At 48.5% G+C, this 19,852-nt stretch overlaps 1 protein-coding gene across 8 annotated transcripts in view; it reads left to right on the top strand.

Annotated features, from left to right (window-relative positions):
* Positions 1-1,542: 1,542 nt before the first annotated feature.
* PDGFA (platelet derived growth factor subunit A) overlaps positions 1,543-19,852 on the top strand; it is a 37,127-nt gene continuing 18,817 nt past the window's right edge. For 6 of the 8 annotated variants that reach the window (XR_005603112.1, XM_039560017.1, XM_039560014.1 and 3 more), the window contains exons 1-4: positions 1,543-2,481; positions 3,660-3,756; positions 11,061-11,165; positions 13,240-13,427. Coding sequence is in view for 6 of the 8 variants with exons in the window: in XM_039560017.1 (XP_039415951.1) it covers positions 2,419-2,481; positions 3,660-3,756; positions 11,061-11,165; positions 13,240-13,427 (453 nt within the window). In the remaining 2 variants the exon portion in view is untranslated. The remainder of the gene's footprint in view (positions 2,482-3,659; positions 3,757-11,060; positions 11,166-13,239; positions 13,428-19,852) is intronic. The other 2 variants (XR_005603113.1, XM_039560019.1) reach the window with 1 other exon arrangement.

The following is a 19,852-nucleotide window of genomic DNA, read 5'->3' as shown; positions in this document are numbered from 1 at the left end:
CAGCATTCTCCTTTTTAAAGTGCTTCCAAATCTTTTACATCTCTTTTGCTTTTCTCTCTTTTCAACCCCCACCTTTTTTTTTCCCCCCTTGTGGTCCTGGAGACCACCCTGTAAGCCTACATGACATCATGAGAGAGAATTAAACGTACTTGAAAGGCCACTTCTGTTTTGGTGGGAACTTCTATGCAATTGCAAAGTGCCCATTAAAGCACAGGTTGTTTCCTAGAAGCATGTCCAAGCCAGTAGCGTGCAAACCCCTTCAGGGCTTCTAGAAAGCATTCGCTTTTGAAATGCTGAAGGAAATTCAGAGATGAAAGGATAAGTCTCCCTGGCTGTGCATTTACAGTCTATTGTCTTCCATGAAGGATAGTATCACTCCTCAGTTGTGTTATTGCAGTTAATCCACTTAAATGCTATTGGATTTTCAGATGAGCTGAATTCTTTGCATCTGCTATTAAGAACCTTTGTTTAGATGAGAAAGGGCTGTTATTTAAATCACAATGAGTTCAGGGAGATGTCAGGGTGCAGCAGGCACCTTGTGCCAATCCGCGACGGGGGAACGGGGGCAATTTCTCGCCGGGGCGGCGAGGAGGGAGGATGCGAAGAGAACGCGAGCTGCCCCCGAGGAGCGGCGGGGCCGGGTCGGGGCCGGCTGCAGGGTTCGGGAGCGGCTGCGGGGTTCGGGAGCGGCTGCGGGGGGGCCCGGGCCGGCTGCGGAGTCCGGGTGCGGTTGCGGAGGGTCCGTGCGGGGTGCGGCGCCAGGCCAGTTGCGGGGGTCCAGAGCGGGGGTCTAGGGCAATTGCAGGGAGCCGGAGCAGCTGCGGGGGGGCCGGGGCAGTTGCGAAGGCTGGGTCCGACTGCGGCGGAGCCCCGGGGCGCGGCGTCCCCGCGGCCGCGGCGGGGAGCCCCGCGCCCGCGCATGCCGCAGCCGGGTGCCGCAGGGCGGAAGGTTCCGCTGCCCCCCGCTCGCACCGCCCCCGCTGCCCCCCGCTGCCTCTCGTGCAGTTTGGGGGTGCTTTTGTATTCCTTAAGGCTGTGCGTGTGTGTTGTCCTTCGCAATGAAGGCTGCGCTGCAACAGCAACGTTAAAACCCGCACACCACAACCCTCCGCCGCTCTGCCCCTCCCCTTCTGCAAAAGGCAAGGCCCCCCCCGCTAAAATAGAATAACAACGATAAGAAAGCACAGACACGCGCACACACGATCGCTCCGTGGCCATGGCGATCCTCTGCCTTATGTAAAGGCAGAGCACACGGGCGAGCCCGCCAGGTTACACGGCGGCTGCTGCGCAGCAGCGCCCGCCCCCCGCCCGGTGCCGCAGAGGGCCGGCGGCGGGGGCTGCCCCGCTCCCCCCGGCCCCTGCCCGCCGCCGGCTCCTTGTTTTCCCCTCTCAGTGGGCAGAGCCCCTGGCCCCGGAGCAGGCGCCGCAGCTGCCGGCACCCCCACGACTTGTTGTTGGTGGGTCTGGTGCCGGGAGTACCCGGGAGGAGGGGCGGGGGCGGTGCACGGCGGGGCGGGAGCGGTATATGCTGCTCCTCGCCGGGGCCACGCTCCAGACCGGCCACCGCTCCGGAGCGAGTCCCGAGCTTCCCTCTGCCTGGAGTTGCAGTTCGTCTCCGATCCCCTTGGGATTTAAAGCTTCTTGCATATATATATATTTTTTTTTTCCCCCCTTCCTCCTCCTCCTCCTCCTTCTCCTGTCTTTTTCTCCCGTGCAAAGTGGAGCAGGAACTGCACCAAGGCAGCCCGCGAGATCCTGCAATACTGCTCCGATTTATCCCTGCTATTATTCCTAATTAATTATTATTTTTGACCTCGCCCCAGCCGGGGAGGGAAGCGGGACCATTCTCGGCAAGAGAAACATTTCGCTCCGTATCAATAAAGATTTTTGATTTTTCCCCTCTCCAAGGAGGGGCCGGGTGGAGGGCAGGCACGGCGGGGGGGGGCCGGCCCTCGGCGGAGAGCGCAGCCCCGCGGTCCCGGCGCGGAGCGGCGGCCGCGGCGGGGGAGGCGGCCCCAGCGCCGCCCGCGCGAGGGGGGCAGCCGCCCCAGACAGGTGATGGGCGTTTCGGCTGCGCTCCGGATCGACTCCTTGGGTTTCACTTTGGTCTGATCTAAGCAAATATGCAGAAGTACCGGCTGGTCTAGTCCTAAGAGCCAAGAGAAGCGAGCGAGAGCGGCAGAAGGGAGAGCAGCCACGCTCCCGTAGCGAGGGGAACGTACAAACAGCGGCCGCGCCGTCATTAAGCCACCGCCGCCCCGGGCAGCCCCGACCCACCCTGGATGCGGAGGACCCCCGAGCCACCCCGCTGCCTTTCCCCTGAGGGATGGTACTGAATTCCTGCGCGGCAGGAGCCGGCCTGCAGCCCCTCTCCATCAGCGTTGCCTTCCCTCCGTGTCTAAAGTGCACTAGACCGCGATGAGGACCTGGGCTTGCGTTTTGCTGATAGGTTTTGGCTACCTGTCCTTTACCTTCTCCGAGGTAGGTGAGAGCGGCTTCCTGCGCTGCCGGTCCCCGGGGCACGCTGCAGCCGGGGGTCGGGGCGAGCGGCGGTGGAGGAGAGCGGGGAGGGAGCGGGCTGCTCACCTGGGCTCCGTGGGCATCCCCGCGCCCCGGCCCTGCCGGGAGCGCTGCCCTGCCCCGGGCCCTGCGCGGCCGAGGCTGGGAGCAAGTTGCCATTTCATGCATGGCAGAAGCGAAGGGGAATGACCGTGCATTCCGCGCCCGGGCTGCTGGCTGCCCTTAAGGATTAACATGTATATAATATATATAGTATATATAATAAATATATGATAAAATATCCACGCCCCGCGGGTGCCAGCGGGCTGCGGCTGTGCGGAAGCCGAGGGTGCGCGTAGCCGGGCCGCCCCCGCGGCGCCCAGCGCTGCACACCGCGGCCGCGGGCACCGCTAGTGCAGCGGGCAGAACTTGGGTGAATCCCCCGCGCCCCAAAATGCCCCTCCTCGGTTTGTGAAGCTCTCCCGGAGCACTCGGGAGCTCTCCCGCCCGTCCGCCCGCAGGGGACGGAGGGGGCGCGGAGCCGCGTCCCGGGGTTGCTACAGGTGGCCCCGGTCGGGGCGAGCGCGGTGCTCGGCGCTGCACAGCGGCTGTAACTTTTCCCGGGACCCGGTCTGCTTGGCACTGGGAGCCGCGACGTGGGCGCTGGTAGGGTGGCGGCGCCCCGTAGGACGGGGCTCTCCTCCTCCTCCTCCTCCTCCTCCTCCTCCTCCTCCTGCCCGGGTCGGGGGAGCCCGCGCCCGCGGGGGAACTTGGCGCCCGCCCGGGCGAACTTCGGCAGCCGCTGCCCGGGGTGGGTTCCAGGCGCCGAGCGGGGCTCGGGGGCTCGGCGCTGCCGGGCACACGCTGCCAGGCGGGGCCGTGCGGAGCTGCCGCCCCGCTGAGCCGTGGCGCAGTCGGGCGGGCGGCGCGCAGCCCCCGCGGGCGCGCAGGCGGGGGCGGCGGGAGCGCTCCGGCGCCCCGCGGAGCGCTGTGGGGGGGGGGTGTGTACGTGGATTTTCCCCCCTGCTTCATCCCAACATGTCCCGCAAACACCCCGCACCCTCTCCGGCAAGCCCAGAGCCGCGGCGCGCCGCATGCCCGGCGCTGCGGGCGCGCTTGGCGGGACTGCGCGGTGACCCGCGGTGTGTGTGTCTTTGAAGGAGGCCGAGATCCCGCAGGAGCTCATCGAGCGGCTGGCGCACAGCGAGATCCACAGCATCCGCGACTTGCAGCGCCTCCTGGAGATTGACTCCGTAGGTAAATTAGTCCCGTCCTCCTTCCTTCCGCGCCGTCGGCCGCCGCCGCCCCGGGGGGAGGCCCCGCGCTCCCCGCGCTCCCCGCGCTCCCCGCTCCGCACCTCGCCCGAGACACCTGTGCGGGGACCGGCCCCGAGAGCCAGGCGACCCTGGGCTGTGTGTCACAGGGAGGCGGCGGCCAAGGGGTCGATCGGGAATTAAAACTTCCTGGGGTTCAGGGTGGAGAGGGACCTTGTGAACCCCCGTGTTTTCAGAGCTCTCTCTGTCTCGCAGCGGAGAAGAATTGCCATAAGGTTTGTTGTTGGTCTTGCATTGCTCTGTTATCTTTAAACTACTGTCCTAGAGGTATTTAAAATATTTGAAACAATATTTATGAATGAAGTAATGTCTCTTCAAGCGCTGGGCTTTATTAAAAGGAAAATAAACCGTCCGTGCTGATTTTAAACAGGAACCTGCATATGAAGCTTACCCTCAAAAATACACTCTTTTTTTTCCTAAAGAAAATAGTGCAGGGTTATTTTCTGCATCATTAGGCATGCAAATGGGTGTAGTGAGAACGTGCAGTTTAACAGATCGTTGCAGCAGTAAATCAGATCTAGAAGCATGGTATTGCTGGGTTCCTTATCATTTGGTTTCACTTGATGCACTTTGTTCCTGGTGATTTTTTCCCTCAGTTGAGAGAGAATAAACCCGGCACCTTTGATGTGCCCAGGGGAAGCCTGCATCTTGCTGAAGCACAAACATGGAGAAAAATGAATGAGTTCTTGCTTGCATTGGTACTGGGCCATCTCCTTTTAAACCATATGCTGTGTATTTTTGTAAAGTCTGTACCAGGTTCAATCACCTTCATTCAGAGTTGCAGGATCCTTCTAGAGTTTAACTCACTGCTTTTTGTACAGTGCTTATTAATGAGCAGCAATGCACTAGGAACCTATTTTACAGTCATAGCTTTCAATTTTCATGTGATTAGGGAGCAAATGTTTTCCCATTATACTGAAAATGGGAGTATTTCTGTCTTGCACAAGACTTTACCATAGAGGCTAATTACTAATTACCAGATTGGCATCAGTTTAATATTTTTGGAGAGCAGTGCTTCATCACTGTTGTTTATCACCGCAATTAGAGAAACTTTCACAACAGGGAAGGGGTATGCAGTTCATATTTCCCCACTGAAGGCTCTTTTGGACCAGACAAGTGCACTACTGCTAAAATCGTTTTCCCAGTGAACTCAGTGGAGTTGGCTGCTGTTGCAGAAGGGCTGGATCTGAGCGCTAGCATTTTAAAATAGTGCATTCTGCTCCTGCCTTTGATTCAGGGTTCTGTAGCTACCAGAATACATTATTTTTTCAAATACCTCAGCGTAACAAGCACATGCTTCATTTTTAAATACCACTTAGAAGGAGAGCAAAAGTTCACGTGGCTCCATTGCAAGAGAATCAGGCAGACAAGTGAGGCAACGGCAGGAGCTGAATAAATGGGTAAATGTAGCAGAGAAATTAATTTATTTCAGAAAATAATTACTTACCTCGTGGCAAATATTAACTGGAGGATGCAAGACCAAAAATAGAAAAGGTCAGCCACAAGTTTACCCATTTCATTTTGCCGTTTTCTTGCAATTTGTCAGTTTAGAAACCATTAGAGAAACAAGAGACATAAATATTTTACTATCTCACCATGAAACAGTAATTCCTTAAGACGTGAACTCAAACAATATTAAAAAATAAAACCAAAATATTCAGCCTTTCACCCGGTTCTTGCTTGTGTGAGTGCTGCTTTTGCCCGTGTGCTAAGCTGTACTCTGAGCTGCTCAGGCAGGGTTGAGATTTCATGGAGTAGCCCATCTTTACTACCCATATTTGCTTTTCCTGGGCACAGTCCTGCAGGCTTTACTGTCATGAGTAATTCTTACTAAGGGCTTATCAGAGTGACTAATCGAGTATTGAAATTGCCGTGCTTTCCTCAGTAAACAGGATCGGGCCTGTTTACTATATTTAGTATTAGCTTGAATTAGCAAATCAAGTGCTTTCTCGTTGTCCCTGGTAAGATGATATTTCTGAAATGTATTTCCTTAGGGCTGCAATTGCCTTTAGGGAACAGCCAGTTCAGTGAGGGCTTGTACAGCGTATATTTCTCTTTTATAGCATGTACTCGTTTTCAGCTGAGGCTCAGAACAAAATCACTCCAGTGACTGTTCTCTCCCTCGTTTTAGTGCATGGTATTGCCAGTCCTTCTGCATGTGAGTAGCCCTGTGTAAACTCAGTGGGTGGACTTGAGAATTAAGAATGATCTTGTAGGCTAAGAGTTTGCAGGATCAGGCATGCATGAAGAAAATGTCTGATATTCCTGAGTAACAAGGCGGAATCTGTGGAAAATGAAGGAAGAACAGTAATTTTCTCTCCTGCAATGCAAAACACATATTTTTAATTGGAAAAGTAAGTTTTGTAAGTCAGAGTGGGCAGGTTTTTCTTCTATTCTGACAGATTTGGTCTCTATATTGTAGCACAGAGATGACTGATAACCCCCTTCATAAAATTAGAAACCACACCCCCAGACCATCTGGCATATTACTTAAAGAAAAACACTACCCAACATGGAGCTTATCATTGTATTCAAAAAAGAAAATCCAGGCCAGTTTGTCAGAGCCCAGTGCTGCATGTCCAACTCGGAGGGTAAAGGCAGCATGAAAATTCTCTATCAGGAAATAGGGTCTTGTATGAATTTGCTGCGATTGGGATCCAGAGGCAGTGACAGAATTGCCTTGGCATGATGGAGAGCAGAGTGTGACCCTGTTTAAAGGAGAAAGCATGCACAGTCCCAGGAAGTAGGCAGCTCTAGTGTGCAGAGTACGGTTTTACTATGAGCAGCCTAAATCCCCAGAACGGGGCATTTCCTCCGCTCTGCCTGTGAAGTTCTCTTTGGCTCAGCAGCGTGGTTTTTCTCCTCGTGCTTCACCTCTCCCATCTGTCCTGTGGGAGGTAGAGTTCATTTCATCACCTATTATGTTTGCCTCCCGCTGGGAACAGATTTTCCCCAAGTCATCTGCCTGCATGGGGAAAGGCAGGGCTGAGTGTGCCTCTTTGCACGGGTTAAGGGCATCCACCAGGGTCACCTTAGGCCATGTGAATTTAACGGCCTGTGATTAAGAACTAGCAGAGCAGCTTTTGTTAAGTGGAGAAATGTTCTAAATTAACTGTATACTTCCATGGAAAAAGTGTTAGGCTGCTGCAGAGCTCAGTCTTTTGGAAAATGTGCTGTTGACTTTGCGGGTTTTGGTGTGGTGCTCAAATGTTACAGTGCAATGTTTTGGCTTCCCTTGCATGTCTTACACATCGTGAGAGGCATCTTCCATGTGTGGCCTGTGTTTTTCCTGAGACAGATGAGGGAGTACTCCTCCTCCTTTACAGTTGGTTGATCACACCTAGGTAAAGGAAAAAAACCCAAAAACCTAAACAAAACAGGATCTTGCAGGCTGCTACTTATATTTCCTTTAACAGATCAAAGTCGAAAACTTAATGACATCTATCTCTGCAGTTGGATGTCAGAAGAGCAGATTTTGCATCAGCCAAAAAGAAGATCAAAAAGCCAGACTGATGTTGCCATGGGCTTTTTGGCTCTAGGACTGATTTGTAAGACAGACCGTTTCAGTTTATTGTACCTTACATTGAATTCCTGAAAAAACTGAGATTATAAGAATTTCCTAAACTGCTGCTGTTGGTACTAGAAGTCTTGGATCTGTGCTTTCTGGATGCACATCAAAGTGACATCTAGAAGGGTTTGCATTAACACTGCATGTGTTGAGGGTTGTACCTCACATAAAATAGTTTGGGAAGAAGATGGAAATGCAAAGTATAAATTGATAAATATAAAGTAGCAGTAAACTTAGGATGCTTTCCACCTGCTTCTTGAGGGAAAAGAGTAATCATGTATTGGCAGAATGTCACAGGAACTCCATGATTTATATTCCATGACCCAGTGGAAAATTGCCAATCTGACAAAAAAGAACAATTTCAGCTACACTAATGGATTGACCAAGGCTAATTGCAAGAGTTTTTATGCCCGTCATTGATATGTTGTCACTACATAAAAGATTACGGAGAAATTTCTTGATCAGCTGCCATGAAAACATTTTTTTGTTATTAAAATGTTAAAAGAGAGCTGCACTAATCTGGCTGTGTGCAGCATCCTCCATCTTCCCTTGGTGACGAGCAGTGTTCAAGTTCTAAACTAAGAACCACCCATTTCTAAGCTTTCTGCTCTGAGCCTCATTTTGTGAGGTGCTAAGCACCCATAAACTCCCATTTCCTTTGCTAAGAGCTTATCCTCACCCTGCAATTAGATCAGTACGTTGGGGGAAAAACTGATACAAATTAAGTATCAGCCTTCCTTAAAGTTAAACTAGGGAATGTTTTTTCTAGCATCGTGGTTTTAATGAAATAAAAGAAGGTCTTCTGGCTACACATTCAGAGCCGAGTGTGAGTTTCAAAGCTGACTTGGTGATTTTTCACTCCTGCTTGGACAAGACTCCGGTTGACTTAAACACTGCTTGAAGCGCGATGATTTTCCCATTGACTTAACTGGGAAATGGAATTCCTTCCAAATGCCTGTGGGGATCAGGGGGACACTAAGTGCTTGTAGCATTGTGGTGTCTTCTGGCTCCAGCCATGTGCCCCATGATTCTGTTTATTAGACCCAACATGGATGATGTGTTGATAGAAATACTACAATTTTTGTTAGATAATGCACTGAGGTTTGCCTGGAACTTGTTCTGCTGTCTGCTGAGCGAGCTGTGCAGATCTCTTTTTGTAACCCTCACAGAGAGACATGGGCTTAGGAGCTGCTATACATGCTTGAGACAATGCAGTGAGACAGTGAGGTACAGGACAAGCCAGAGGCCTCCTTCACCTTAGAAATCATCTTACAAGCAACACATGCTCCTCGAGGTGTCATTTTGCTTTATAAACATGGTGATGGAGAATGGCTAAGTGCAGCTGAATTGAGCAGTTCTATGTAAGCACATGGCTTAACATATTGGTTAGCTGATCATACCAGTCCTTTGGTGCTTACCAGCTTCTTTAAACGAGGCAGCGAGGGATCCTTCATGCTAGGAGGGAGCTGTGCCAGCCCTGCTGAGTGTGGGATTAGGAGCTGTGGCCCAGCCCTGCCGTAGCGCTGGCAGCACGGACGGCTTCCCTTTCCAGCCTGACGCCTGTGCCCACCAAGCAGTTCGGATTAGAGGCATTACTTTTGTGTTTAATCTCCTTTTAAACACTGTTTGCTTATGGATGGAGATGCTGCTTGCACTGAGCCTAGCTTGGATCTTAGGCTGAGCAGAATTCATGCTGCTTTCTTTTGAGTATCACTTCATTGCCTCAAATTGAGGGAGAGGTTGTGACAACTCGAAGCTGCCAAAAAGGAGGTCAGTATTAAGGTGTTGGGTGGCTGAGTGCTAGGAAACAGAAGAGGGCTGGAGGCACATCAGAACGGATCCTCATTTTGCATAACACCATTTGGGATCAGGTGGATGGCCTGGTGCCATTGGAATGGGATGTGGGAGACCTGGCTCCACTCCCCAGCTCAGTTGCAAACTTCCTGTGGGATCTCTGGCAAGCCATTTTATTTATACCACTGATGAGTTTTCTGGAGTATAGGGTGCAATAAATGCAGAAATAAAACCCTTTAGTCATTGCTGTGTTACATGACAGGACTGGGACTGCGAATAAGGCCCAGTACCAGCTAATTAGTCAGGTTCCAAAATTTCCTATTGAAATCTATGGGAAACAAGCACTGTACATAGGAACTAGGAGCCAATTTGTTTGGATAAATTGAGACTGTGGATTTCACAATGACTAATTTCGTACAAGGGTCTGTTCAGCTGATAAGGAGAATAGGCAGGACCAGTGGGTGATCCTGGCACTACCTCTTGGACCTCCCATTTTATCTTCTCTTAGCTACTTACAATAGTATTTTCCAAGAAGTGATGATAAACCCTGAGATGCAGAACTCTTCCTGAGGTGCTGAAGATCCTGCTGGCTTCATGTCTCACCTGGCTGTGCAGGTGATTTGACAAGCTGCACATTCCTTAGGGCACAATTTCTTGGGAGGAGAAAAGGAGTTGGTTGTTTTGTGGAGCAGAGCCTTATGATGTGTGTTACTAATAAAGCTGAGATTAGAACAAGTTCCAGAGACAGTCAGCTGTGTATACAGAACAAACTGGAAGCAGGGAGTGTGACAGTGCAGAACATGGGAGTGTAGGGTGTTGGTAGCTTGCAGAGAGGGTAATTGAGTACTGTGTAATACCCTTTTATACTTTTTTAGAGCACATCACAGTTTTCTTAGGAGCCAGCAGTGAGAACTTGGAACTCTGCAGTGATGTTACAGAGGACACTCCAGGCAACAGAGTGCTAAACCCCTTAGTTTGGGTGTCCTGGGGTCTGTGTGCAGTTCTCTGTTTGGTTCCATCCTCTTGATTCCCCATTTGCAGATTGTGCTTGTGGTTTTCAGACCCCATGGCATGGGACACGACCTGAACTGCTTCACTTAACAAACCCAAATAGTTGGAGCAGTTATTTTGTTGTTTTTTATGATAAATGAAATGCCAAGTTTTCCATCTTTGCTTTTTCTCATGGCCCTTTAACCCATGTGGTAGGCTTATTTAAGGAACAAGACAAGCCTGGATGCAGTCCCAGAGTTTGCAGTAGCTTCAGATGCCCCTCCAAAGGTTAGGATACTTCACAGGGGATTTGTTCTGCAACAGAGAGGCTAAAAGGAAACCCATGCTAGTTACTTTTTGCTTTTGATTCTGTCCTAGTACTGCCCTGAAAACCAAGGAACAGAAAATTTACAGAGGCAGCATTGTTACTGTTGAGACTAATACCATATTTTTTACTGTAGCCTCATACCAGAACTTCAAAATGCTTGTAAGAAACATTTCACATGCAGGATTATTGTTCCTATTGCTACACCTTTGCAGTAAGAAAAGCTGTATTATGCCTTTCACATAAAAATGCAACTGTTTTACTTTAGATATGGTTCTGTGCCACGGTGTGTGCACTGTTTCTGGGGGCTTTCGGTAAAAGGGATATTGGAATTAAATTGTGCATGCTTATACATGACATTCAATGTCGATGTCTTTCTTCCCTGCCTTATGCCCTTGCACTTGCATTAACAGGGGTTACATTGGACTAATTGTAGCAGGATTTGGTCTTGTGCCTGTGAACAGCACAGATTTGTACCTATGGAGCAGCACTGTAGTGACGCTGGTGCAAACAACATACCTGAAGTTTAACATTTTGTTTCCTGTTCCAGGATACGATGATGTTTCAGAAACAAACTTGAGATCTTACAGTGTTCATTCTGCTAAACATGTGCAAGAGAACCGTCCTGTGCCCATTCGCAGAAAAAGAAGCATTGGTAAGAAACAAGCTATTTGTACTTTGGGAGTGAAAGCAGAGAGGGTGCTTTTGGTCAGCCAAGCAGGACATTTCACTGGAAAAATGTGACATGCACAAAGGAAAAAAAGGGGCATTTCTAGCTTCTGCCTTTCTTTTTGCACAAAACGAGCCGTTGCCTGAGAAGCTGTCTTCTGGAGGATGTCCATAGGAGACAGACATGCACAAATTCTTTACATTCACTTTCTTGTTGCAGCATGTTGGAAAGCTAGACCTCGGTTAGAAAATGCTGTGATATTCAATGTATAATTCATAGTGTGGGGAACAACTACAGCAGTGTGCTTTAAAAAACATCAACAGTTGGTAGAGTTTTCAGTACAGAAGCTCCACAAAAGGAAACAGCTTGACTCTTTATTCACAAGAAAAATACAGTTTATCCCGAAAATTGAAAGCCATTGATAGAAACTCCAGGGCATTGATTTCCATCACTGTGTAGGGCACCAGGCATGTTTACAGGGGATTTTATCCTTATTAATAACGATGGTGATCCAACAAAGCCCAAATATAAATTCAAAAAAGGCATGATGAAGAGGGTTTATAGGCACTGCTTGTTCACCTGGTTAGGTGTGAGTGTTCCACTGTTCCATCTGACCGTGGAAAACATCCATGGTCTTACCCATGGTGGGTAACTCAGCCTGTTTGTGCTTGGGGCTGTGGTGGTACGCAGAGATAGCCCAGCCTGCTGTCAGCAGGGATTTGCAGTGGGAATTGGCAGGCGTGCCTGGCGCATTGGCTGCCTCGGGAGAGCAGCGGTTCTGAAGCAGCCTGCGATGTTGGCACCTCACCCTGCAAGGTGCTGAATGCGTCCCCACAGCAGGCACTGGGAACTGGGTGTGCTCAATAACTTGCAGGAGTTGCCAGCTACCTTGCAGTATTGGATGTGTTAATTTTTTTGAGTTCATGGCACTGGGGGTTGAGAGTAAGAATTTTCACTCTGTTTAGTCTACTGAAATGCATCTCTTTCAAAACTAAGCCTAGATTTCCATGATGCAGGCACAGGCTAGGCCTGAGCTTCTTGTACTTAAGAACTAAGTGAAGAAGTGCAGGCAGTGTTCCAGTTCCCTGACACATCTAACCCAAAGCTATCACAAGCTTCCACTGTAAGGCAAGGAAAAAAAATCTCCCAGCTGTCTTTGGAGAACTTACCAGCAAACAACTTGTCCCTGCAATTGCTATTTTTTTCTGGACTGTTTTGTAATACCAGCTTGGCTTCTTAAACAGTCCCTAGGTTGATGATGATACATGGTTTGGATCATGGCAGCATCAGGCAGTGCTACAGAGCTACTCATTATAATCCTAAACAAGCTCACCTTACCTGAGCCCGCCAGGATCTTGGTTCAGCTGCAGGTTTTTCGGTCATGCTACTCTGGTGGTTTTGCCTCATTCAGGAAATAACAAATTAAGTAAAACTCACCATGTACAAAGCTTTGATAACTTCAGAAAAAACGGCAGTTGCCCTTTGGAAGGGTGGATGAACCAGACTCCTTGATCTGTGGGATTCTTAAAGTTCTGGAAGTGGAAACCCAAGTCTTGAAAGTTTCAAGCTGGTGCAGGTTGTTTCCCAGCTGGGCAAATTGGGTGTGATACAGATAATTCTCGGTTTCACTTCTGAGGTGCTGTTTGCCAGGTGTTTGTGTGATGGTATTTGTGTGCAGTGATGATCCCAGTGCTGGAAAACAACAGCTGCTGTTGCACAGTCACTCTGAGGCTGTACTAGGGGGTTATCAAATGTGGAGGAGCTCCTGGCTTGCTGTCACTTCCGGAGCCAGGATTGTCTTATCTCATGGTGTGTGCCCTGAGCTGTGTCAGGAGCCAGGCCACTGGAAACCCTCATTTTAGGGCTGGGCTTTGGGAGCGAGTCAAGCTTGTCCCCAGGCTAACACCACAGCTCAGTTGTCAGCAAACAGCGCTCAGCACTGGCTTGCCAGTGACCAGTGGGGACTGGGAGCACTGGTCCCACGTGTACCTGGTGCCTGTGGGTGCTCTGGGGTGGGAGCAGCTGCTCAGCTGGGGCTGTGACTCTCCTGTGCCCGCAGAGGAGGCCATCCCGGCGGTGTGCAAGACGCGGACGGTGATCTACGAGATACCTCGGAGCCAGATCGACCCCACCTCGGCCAACTTCCTGATATGGCCGCCCTGCGTGGAGGTGAAGCGCTGCACCGGCTGCTGCAACACCAGCAGCGTCAAGTGCCAGCCCTCCCGGATACACCACAGGAGTGTCAAGGTGAGCAGGGGGCTGCAGGGCCCTGACGGGGTCCTCTTCAGCCTGGGAACTCCACTCAGCCCTGTGCCTGTGTGACCCAAATCTTTACTCTCCATCCTCGGGTAGAACGCCCTTCTCCATTTGGAGTGAACAGATGGCCTTTTCAAGTTACGTGGTCATTGGAAAATCTTGGGTTTGGATTTGATTTTCACTGGATTCCCTTTAGGTTTTCTCTCTTTTTTTTTTTTTTTTTTTTTTTGCAATGAAAATAAAGTTGATTGTGCCTTTCCCATGATCTTGCACAGTACAGATCTTAAAGTTAAGAAGATAAAATGACTCAAGGGGCATTGGACTTAAAAAAATAAATAAATCACAGTATGGAATGCTGTTTTCTTAATTAAATATTATGCAGCCTAAATTGGGCTTTTATATTTGACAACATAACACTTTTGATCTGAAAAAATGTGTTTCAAATTATCTTACCCCAGGGATAGAAGACTCAACAGCTTCATGCTGTATTTACTCATTAGACAAAATCCCTATTGCAACTTTCCAGTAAATACTACGTGAAATATTTATGTTCGTTTGGCTTCACTGTGTTCTAATTTTTATCAGTATTTAAACAAGTGCTGTTGATCTACATCTGTGTGTAGGAGATTAGACTTACACTTAGCATTCATATTGTGAAGACTCTGAGTTCTTGTTGCCCTGAATTTCTTAAGAAAAGAATTCTATAAACCCCACCACATTCTTGAAGATAAAATTGCTCAGCACAACACACTGATTGCTGCACTTGCAATGGATTTCTTGAGGAAAGTGCTGTTCACTTAGTGCTATACATCCTAGAACAAAAATAAGGCACCTAAGCTATTTCATTGTTTTTCATACACTGTTTTCCATACTGCAGACATGTGTCTGGGCAGGATTTCTTTTTCTTTTCTGTTTCTGAACATCTGAAAAATGTTTTTGCATCCAAATAAGCTGGAGAAACATCTGAGATTCCCTCACTGTTCCCAAAAATAATCATACTTTACACTTGCTTAACTGCCTTGCCTTTGTGGGGTATGCTTTGCAGCAACAATTAAAAATGAGGTAAAAATTTGGATCAATAATTACTTGAGGGTTGAGAACAATCTGGGGAGATTGAAGGACTGCAATTGTGAGCCTTTCTGAACAGGAGCTAAACAGCAAAGTGCCTCAGGGTTGTGATATTTAGTTCTGTTGCCTTTGGGTTTGATGCAGCTTCCAGTTGATTTCGTGCAGCAGCAAACACGTACAGAGCAGCTGGATGTGCTCAGCAAAGAGCTGAGACTTGTGTTATGAACTTGCTGTTGGTACCTGTGTGTGATAATGGAATCTTGTGCTTCTCTCCTACCCCTGCAGGGATGGGGCAGATGCAGGTAAGAGAGAGGGTCTTGGCTGTCCCCTTGCTGCTGGGACACCGAGCGTTCCCTGAGAGCTGCAAACTCCTGGCAGCAGCTTTGCAGGATGTCACTGCTGGGGCTGCTTCCCCAGCACAGCACCACGTTGAAGGAATCTTAGTCTCTCAGTCAGCCCGTTGTAGTGCTTTGAGATTTGCATTCATTTTAGTAGGGCACAAGCTAAAAGTAGGCTCAGTGGAGCAGCTGCTTTTCGTGGCTGTGTAAATATATTGCCACCAGCAATATCAATATACGTCAGCCAGCTTTGGAGGACATTTTTTTTTTTCCAAGCTCCAAGACTGCTCCAAACAGTCATTAAGTAGCAGGGGAAAAAAAGGACAAGAGGTCAAGCAGGAACAGGATGTTCATTGTAAAGGTTGTAGGCTGACCCCACTGTCACACCAGAACTCTTAGAACAGAATCCATATTTATGCCCTCCAGAGTCAGATCCCCTTGTAGCTTTGATGTAATTGATGGTTTTCTGAGCCTTTTGCCAATCCTAAGTTTAGAGCTGAATGTCTGCTCATGCCATTAAGTAGCTGGCTCAGAGCGAGGGTCCCTGGAAAGGTGGGAGCGGTTTTGGAGAGCCTTCTCAGCTGCTCTGCAGTGCAGTTGGAAAGCCGGCTTGTGTTTTCCCCTGATGTCAGACTGCATAAAAGCTCTCTTTTGATGGAACATTGAAAAGGCTTTCCCCGCTTCCTCCTCATTGACAAGGTAGTGAGATCATAGCTGGCCCATTCACACTAGAAAAATGTTCATCCAGAAAGGTCAGCAAGTGGGTTTGCATCATCCAACAGGCGAAAGCAAAGGGTGTTTTCTTTGTCTCACTGAGGGCTGCTGTAGTCAAGGTTCAGAGACGGCTGGGGCAGTGTGGGAGGAGCAGTGGAGGTGCTTGTCTTGGGGCATTTCATTCCTGGGACATGATTCAAAGGCTGGAGGGTTCGGGGATGTCCTTTTTTTCATTTCCACTGAGTTCTCATCAGTGAAATACCCTTAATGGGCTTGTGGAATTGAAGCTGTAGGGAGGCTCCAAGCCAGGGGGGTTGGTGGAACAGCTTCCCTGAAATGGGTCGTGTGAGGTTTCCCTTTCATGGGGTGGGTTTCATTAGTGAAAGGTGGGTTTGCCTTGCATGGTGGCAGAGTGAGCCCATGAGAGCACAGCCTCCTGGCTCCAAAGACATCTCTGTTCAGCAAACTGCACCTGCACAGCCCTGCACAACTCAGACTGAGATGAAGAGGCTGGTTGGGAGCTGCTCTTTGATAGGGAAGGAAGGGCTTGTATTGCTCTCATGATAGGGGAATGATGACAAGGATGGGTGAATTAGGGGTGTTGGTGTCTGTTACAGAGAGATTTCCTCCTCTGTGTGCAGAAGCATTCGGTAACATCTGCAGATCCTGTTGCTTCTGTCCAGTGAGTTCAAGTATTTACCAAGTACCAGACCATAATTTATTTGGGGGGGTCTGAACAAGAGTCTTCCCAGCGTGGTGGTGTTCTTGGTGGGTTTGGTCACAGAAGCAGAAGGTAATTAATATTATAGAGAAAATCCTGCCTATACTGCTCATTTTGAATAGCCAAGCTGAACATTATGATTGTTTGCAGCAGTGCTTATTTACGCACTGAGAAACAAGAGCCAAATGATGCCATCTACCTCAGCTTTGCCTCAGGTTGGCCTTGAGCAGAAGCCGTGCCAGCTTCAGCCATTTCTGCATGTTCAATGTTGAGCTGATCTGGGGAATCTTAACCTAGTATATTGTTAGAGTACATTAATATGAGGGTGAGGTGCAGAGAAAGGGAGCTGGACATGAGGGAATGCAGGAACAGCTCCTCAGCTGTCACTGGGGAGTTGTTCAGAGGTTGGAAAAAAGTGCTGGAGTTCAGGATGAGTTGTTCAGCAGAGCTACCCAGCCTCAGAGCAGGGCAGTGAAAAGGCCATACAGAGCACATGGGATGTGTAGGAGAAATGGCTGTGTCATGTTTGCAGGTTTAAGAACCTTTTTCTTCAGTGACTTTTTCTGCCATTGGGATAAGCAGCACTTTGAGCTGTGGCTTAACTGAGATTGCAGCCAGCACTCAGTGGGACTGGCAGGCAGGACCAGGTATCAAAGGTCAGTTTAGGAATGAGAGAAGCAAAGGAAACCCTGATAGAGGTGAAGGTGGAAAAGCAGCGAGGTGCCCTCGGAGTGTGGGGAGCCTGGCAGAGAGCAGGGTCTGGCTGCTCTGCTCAGGGACACACAGACCCCACACAGCCATTCCTGCCCTCCTGTCCCTGGAGCAGTGCCTTGTCAGGCCCTGCAGGATCCCTCCTCAGTCCTTTAGTCTCTGTTGACTCACATCTTCCTCACAGGCAGGTTTTCCCTCCATTGTATCTGTGTGCATTTATTTTAATATGGAAGCAGTAGATTCCAAAAAGTATCCTCATTCAGTTGCTTTTTGGGCTTGTTTCCATCCAGTATTTAGGTATCAGCCTCATGAGTTTTGCTGTTACGAGGAGCTTTCTGTGCTGAGACTTCTCTTGCAAGCTCCTGTCCATGATAAGTTCTAGCTTTGTACTAGAGGTGTTTTGGACGTTCCTGCTTACAGTCTTGTTTTTTTTCCTGCCCTGATTTCATCTCTCCTGGAGAATCTCTAAGAAGAAGTGTTCCCATGATGTTTCCATTAGGCCACATATTTTTATCAGATTTTATTTTCATTTTTACTTAGCCACCACACTGTATTGCAGAATGTAGACCTAGAATCTGCACTGATGTATGAAGTATGGTGCCACTGATTATAAACCATTTAAGCTAATCAGTTATTTCCCTGTCTTGCTCTCAAAGGGTTTTTATACAGTGGTATTTTCTGGATCTGGAGTGTTTGAGGATTTTTATTTTTGTTGCATTAGAGACAAGTAAAAGGAGCTTGTTGATTTGTTGAGGACTGACCACCTCAAAGTAATACACTTGAGAGTAACGGCACAATATGAACACAAGGGAGAAAAATACAAAGAAGAAAAAAAGATGTGTACACAAGGCCAAATCCCATGCTGTTGGCACAGCTATCCATGTTTATACCCACTGAAAATGTGACCTGCAGCCTTTGTTGTTGTAGATCAGCATTGTGTGTGGCAGCAGGTGTTAACAGGTGACACAGACACAGCAGCTTATCTGGTTTGTGCTGCTTCAGTTCCAATATTTGCAACATCTTACCAAATGACATTCCTTCAAACTTGTGTAGCATGAAGTAGGGCAGTGGAACGTGTGCTGGACTGTGTTTTAACTACAGTACTAAAAGCCAGCTTTAAATTGCTGCATGAATTCATTATGACCCTCTTCAGAGTATTACTGTTTCTGTGGTTTTTTACTGTTGTTTAATACCAAATAGCCACAGGAACTGCATATATCTTTCAGTTTGTAAAACCAAGCAAAACAAGGACAGGCTTTTAAAAGCTTGATTACAGTTTATTTTTCTTGCATGTAATTTTCAATAAGACTGGTTTTTTCTAACAGCTGTAATAAGCATGGCAGATCTGAAAGCTGTTTCGTGATTGCTGGGTCCCTTTCTTTGTCTCTGATGATGGAGGTGTCTTAATTACTGTTTGTTTTCATAAATTTTAAGGATTAGTCATCCTTTGATGCCAGATGACTCAGTTGTACCATACATTTTCAAACCATCGTGTTCAAAGGCTTGATGGAGTTGGGTTCTGATAGGAAACTGGGTTCTGATAGGAAGTTTTGAAACATACTGCTTCGACCCATAGTTAGTCTTTCAGATAAAGTGTTCTGGTGTGTCATGGCCAGCTGTTAATCTGTTCACATGGAGATCTGACAATTTCAGAAGATACTTTTTAATGTGGATCCTTTAGTTATTGCACGTGTCTCTGTAACTTTTGTTAGCTGGGTAAATGAAAATCATCTCCAGATCCTGTTGACACAAGGGGTGGTGACTAAAATGTGGATCTGAGCTCCTTGCTCTGTGGAAGCGAAGGCAGATCTCCCGTTGGCTTACAAAGGCCAGGATTTTGCTCTAGCTTCTCTCACTGGCATTCAGAGGCCCTTGATAGTTGTGTCCCCAGAGCCAGAAGAATGTTTCTGGGAACTGGAAATGTAATGTTTTTTTCCGGCCACCACTCTCATTTTGTGACACTGTTGCTCCAGTTTTGAAAGGGCAAGGGAATGATTTTCACAGTGTGAAGATTGATTTGGAGCATTGAATCCCCACACAAGGAAACCATGGCTGGGAGTGAATTGTGGATGCTTTATTTAGTAATGACTGGAGCTTTCGGTTGGACCAGCCTTTATGGCTTTGTCATGGAACTTCTGTAGAGACAACCAGCCTCTCCTGGCCTTCTGTTCCCCCGTCTCTCTGCTTTATACTGCATCCATGGCATTTGTAGTTGTCTTGTTTGCTGGGACAGCCACACTGCAGCCCTTTTGTCAGATGCTGAGTAGGTCTGAGAAGCCATGATTTAATTGCAGTGGTTTCCATTTCAAGCAATGATCACCGCCTGTTCTGCAGCGTTCAGCACAGCTGAGAACCAAACACTGGACCCTGTACAAGCTCTCTATCACTCTCCTTGCCCATATTATGCCATATTCCCTTGCATGGCCCAGACCATCATGCCCATTACACTTAGCACAAGTCAGTGCCCAGCATCCCACAAGCTATTTCTGCACCCCAGAACGTCAGTGCTCCTGCCCTCTCTGCCATTCTTCCTCTCCCAGCTGCCAGCCTGTGGGTCAGGATGTCCTCGTGTTCAGTATCCCCCACCCCAACATCCTTCTGTTCTGCCTTGGTTTCCTTCAGATGAGAGATCTGCACGTAGCCAGAGCTGCTCCAGCATGATCCTTCCTCCAACCTCAGCTTGCCCTCCAGACTTTTTTATTTTAAGGAAGCCATAAGTGGAGCAGTGCAGTTGTGAACAGTTGGAAGGACTGGGGAGAAATACTCAGTCTGCCAGCTACCCACAATAAAGCCAAAGGCTGGACCCCGTGTAGGAGTGGTCGTTCCCTTGGACCTTAAAACTTGAGAGCTCTTGTGATCAAGCC

The sequence above is a fragment of the Corvus cornix genome, chromosome 14 (genome assembly GCF_000738735.6).
Source record: "Corvus cornix cornix isolate S_Up_H32 chromosome 14, ASM73873v5, whole genome shotgun sequence".
Lineage (NCBI taxonomy): Eukaryota > Metazoa > Chordata > Aves > Passeriformes > Corvidae > Corvus > Corvus cornix.
The sequence above is the reverse complement of the archived record's forward strand: the minus strand, read 5'-3'. Positions and strand labels throughout refer to the sequence as shown.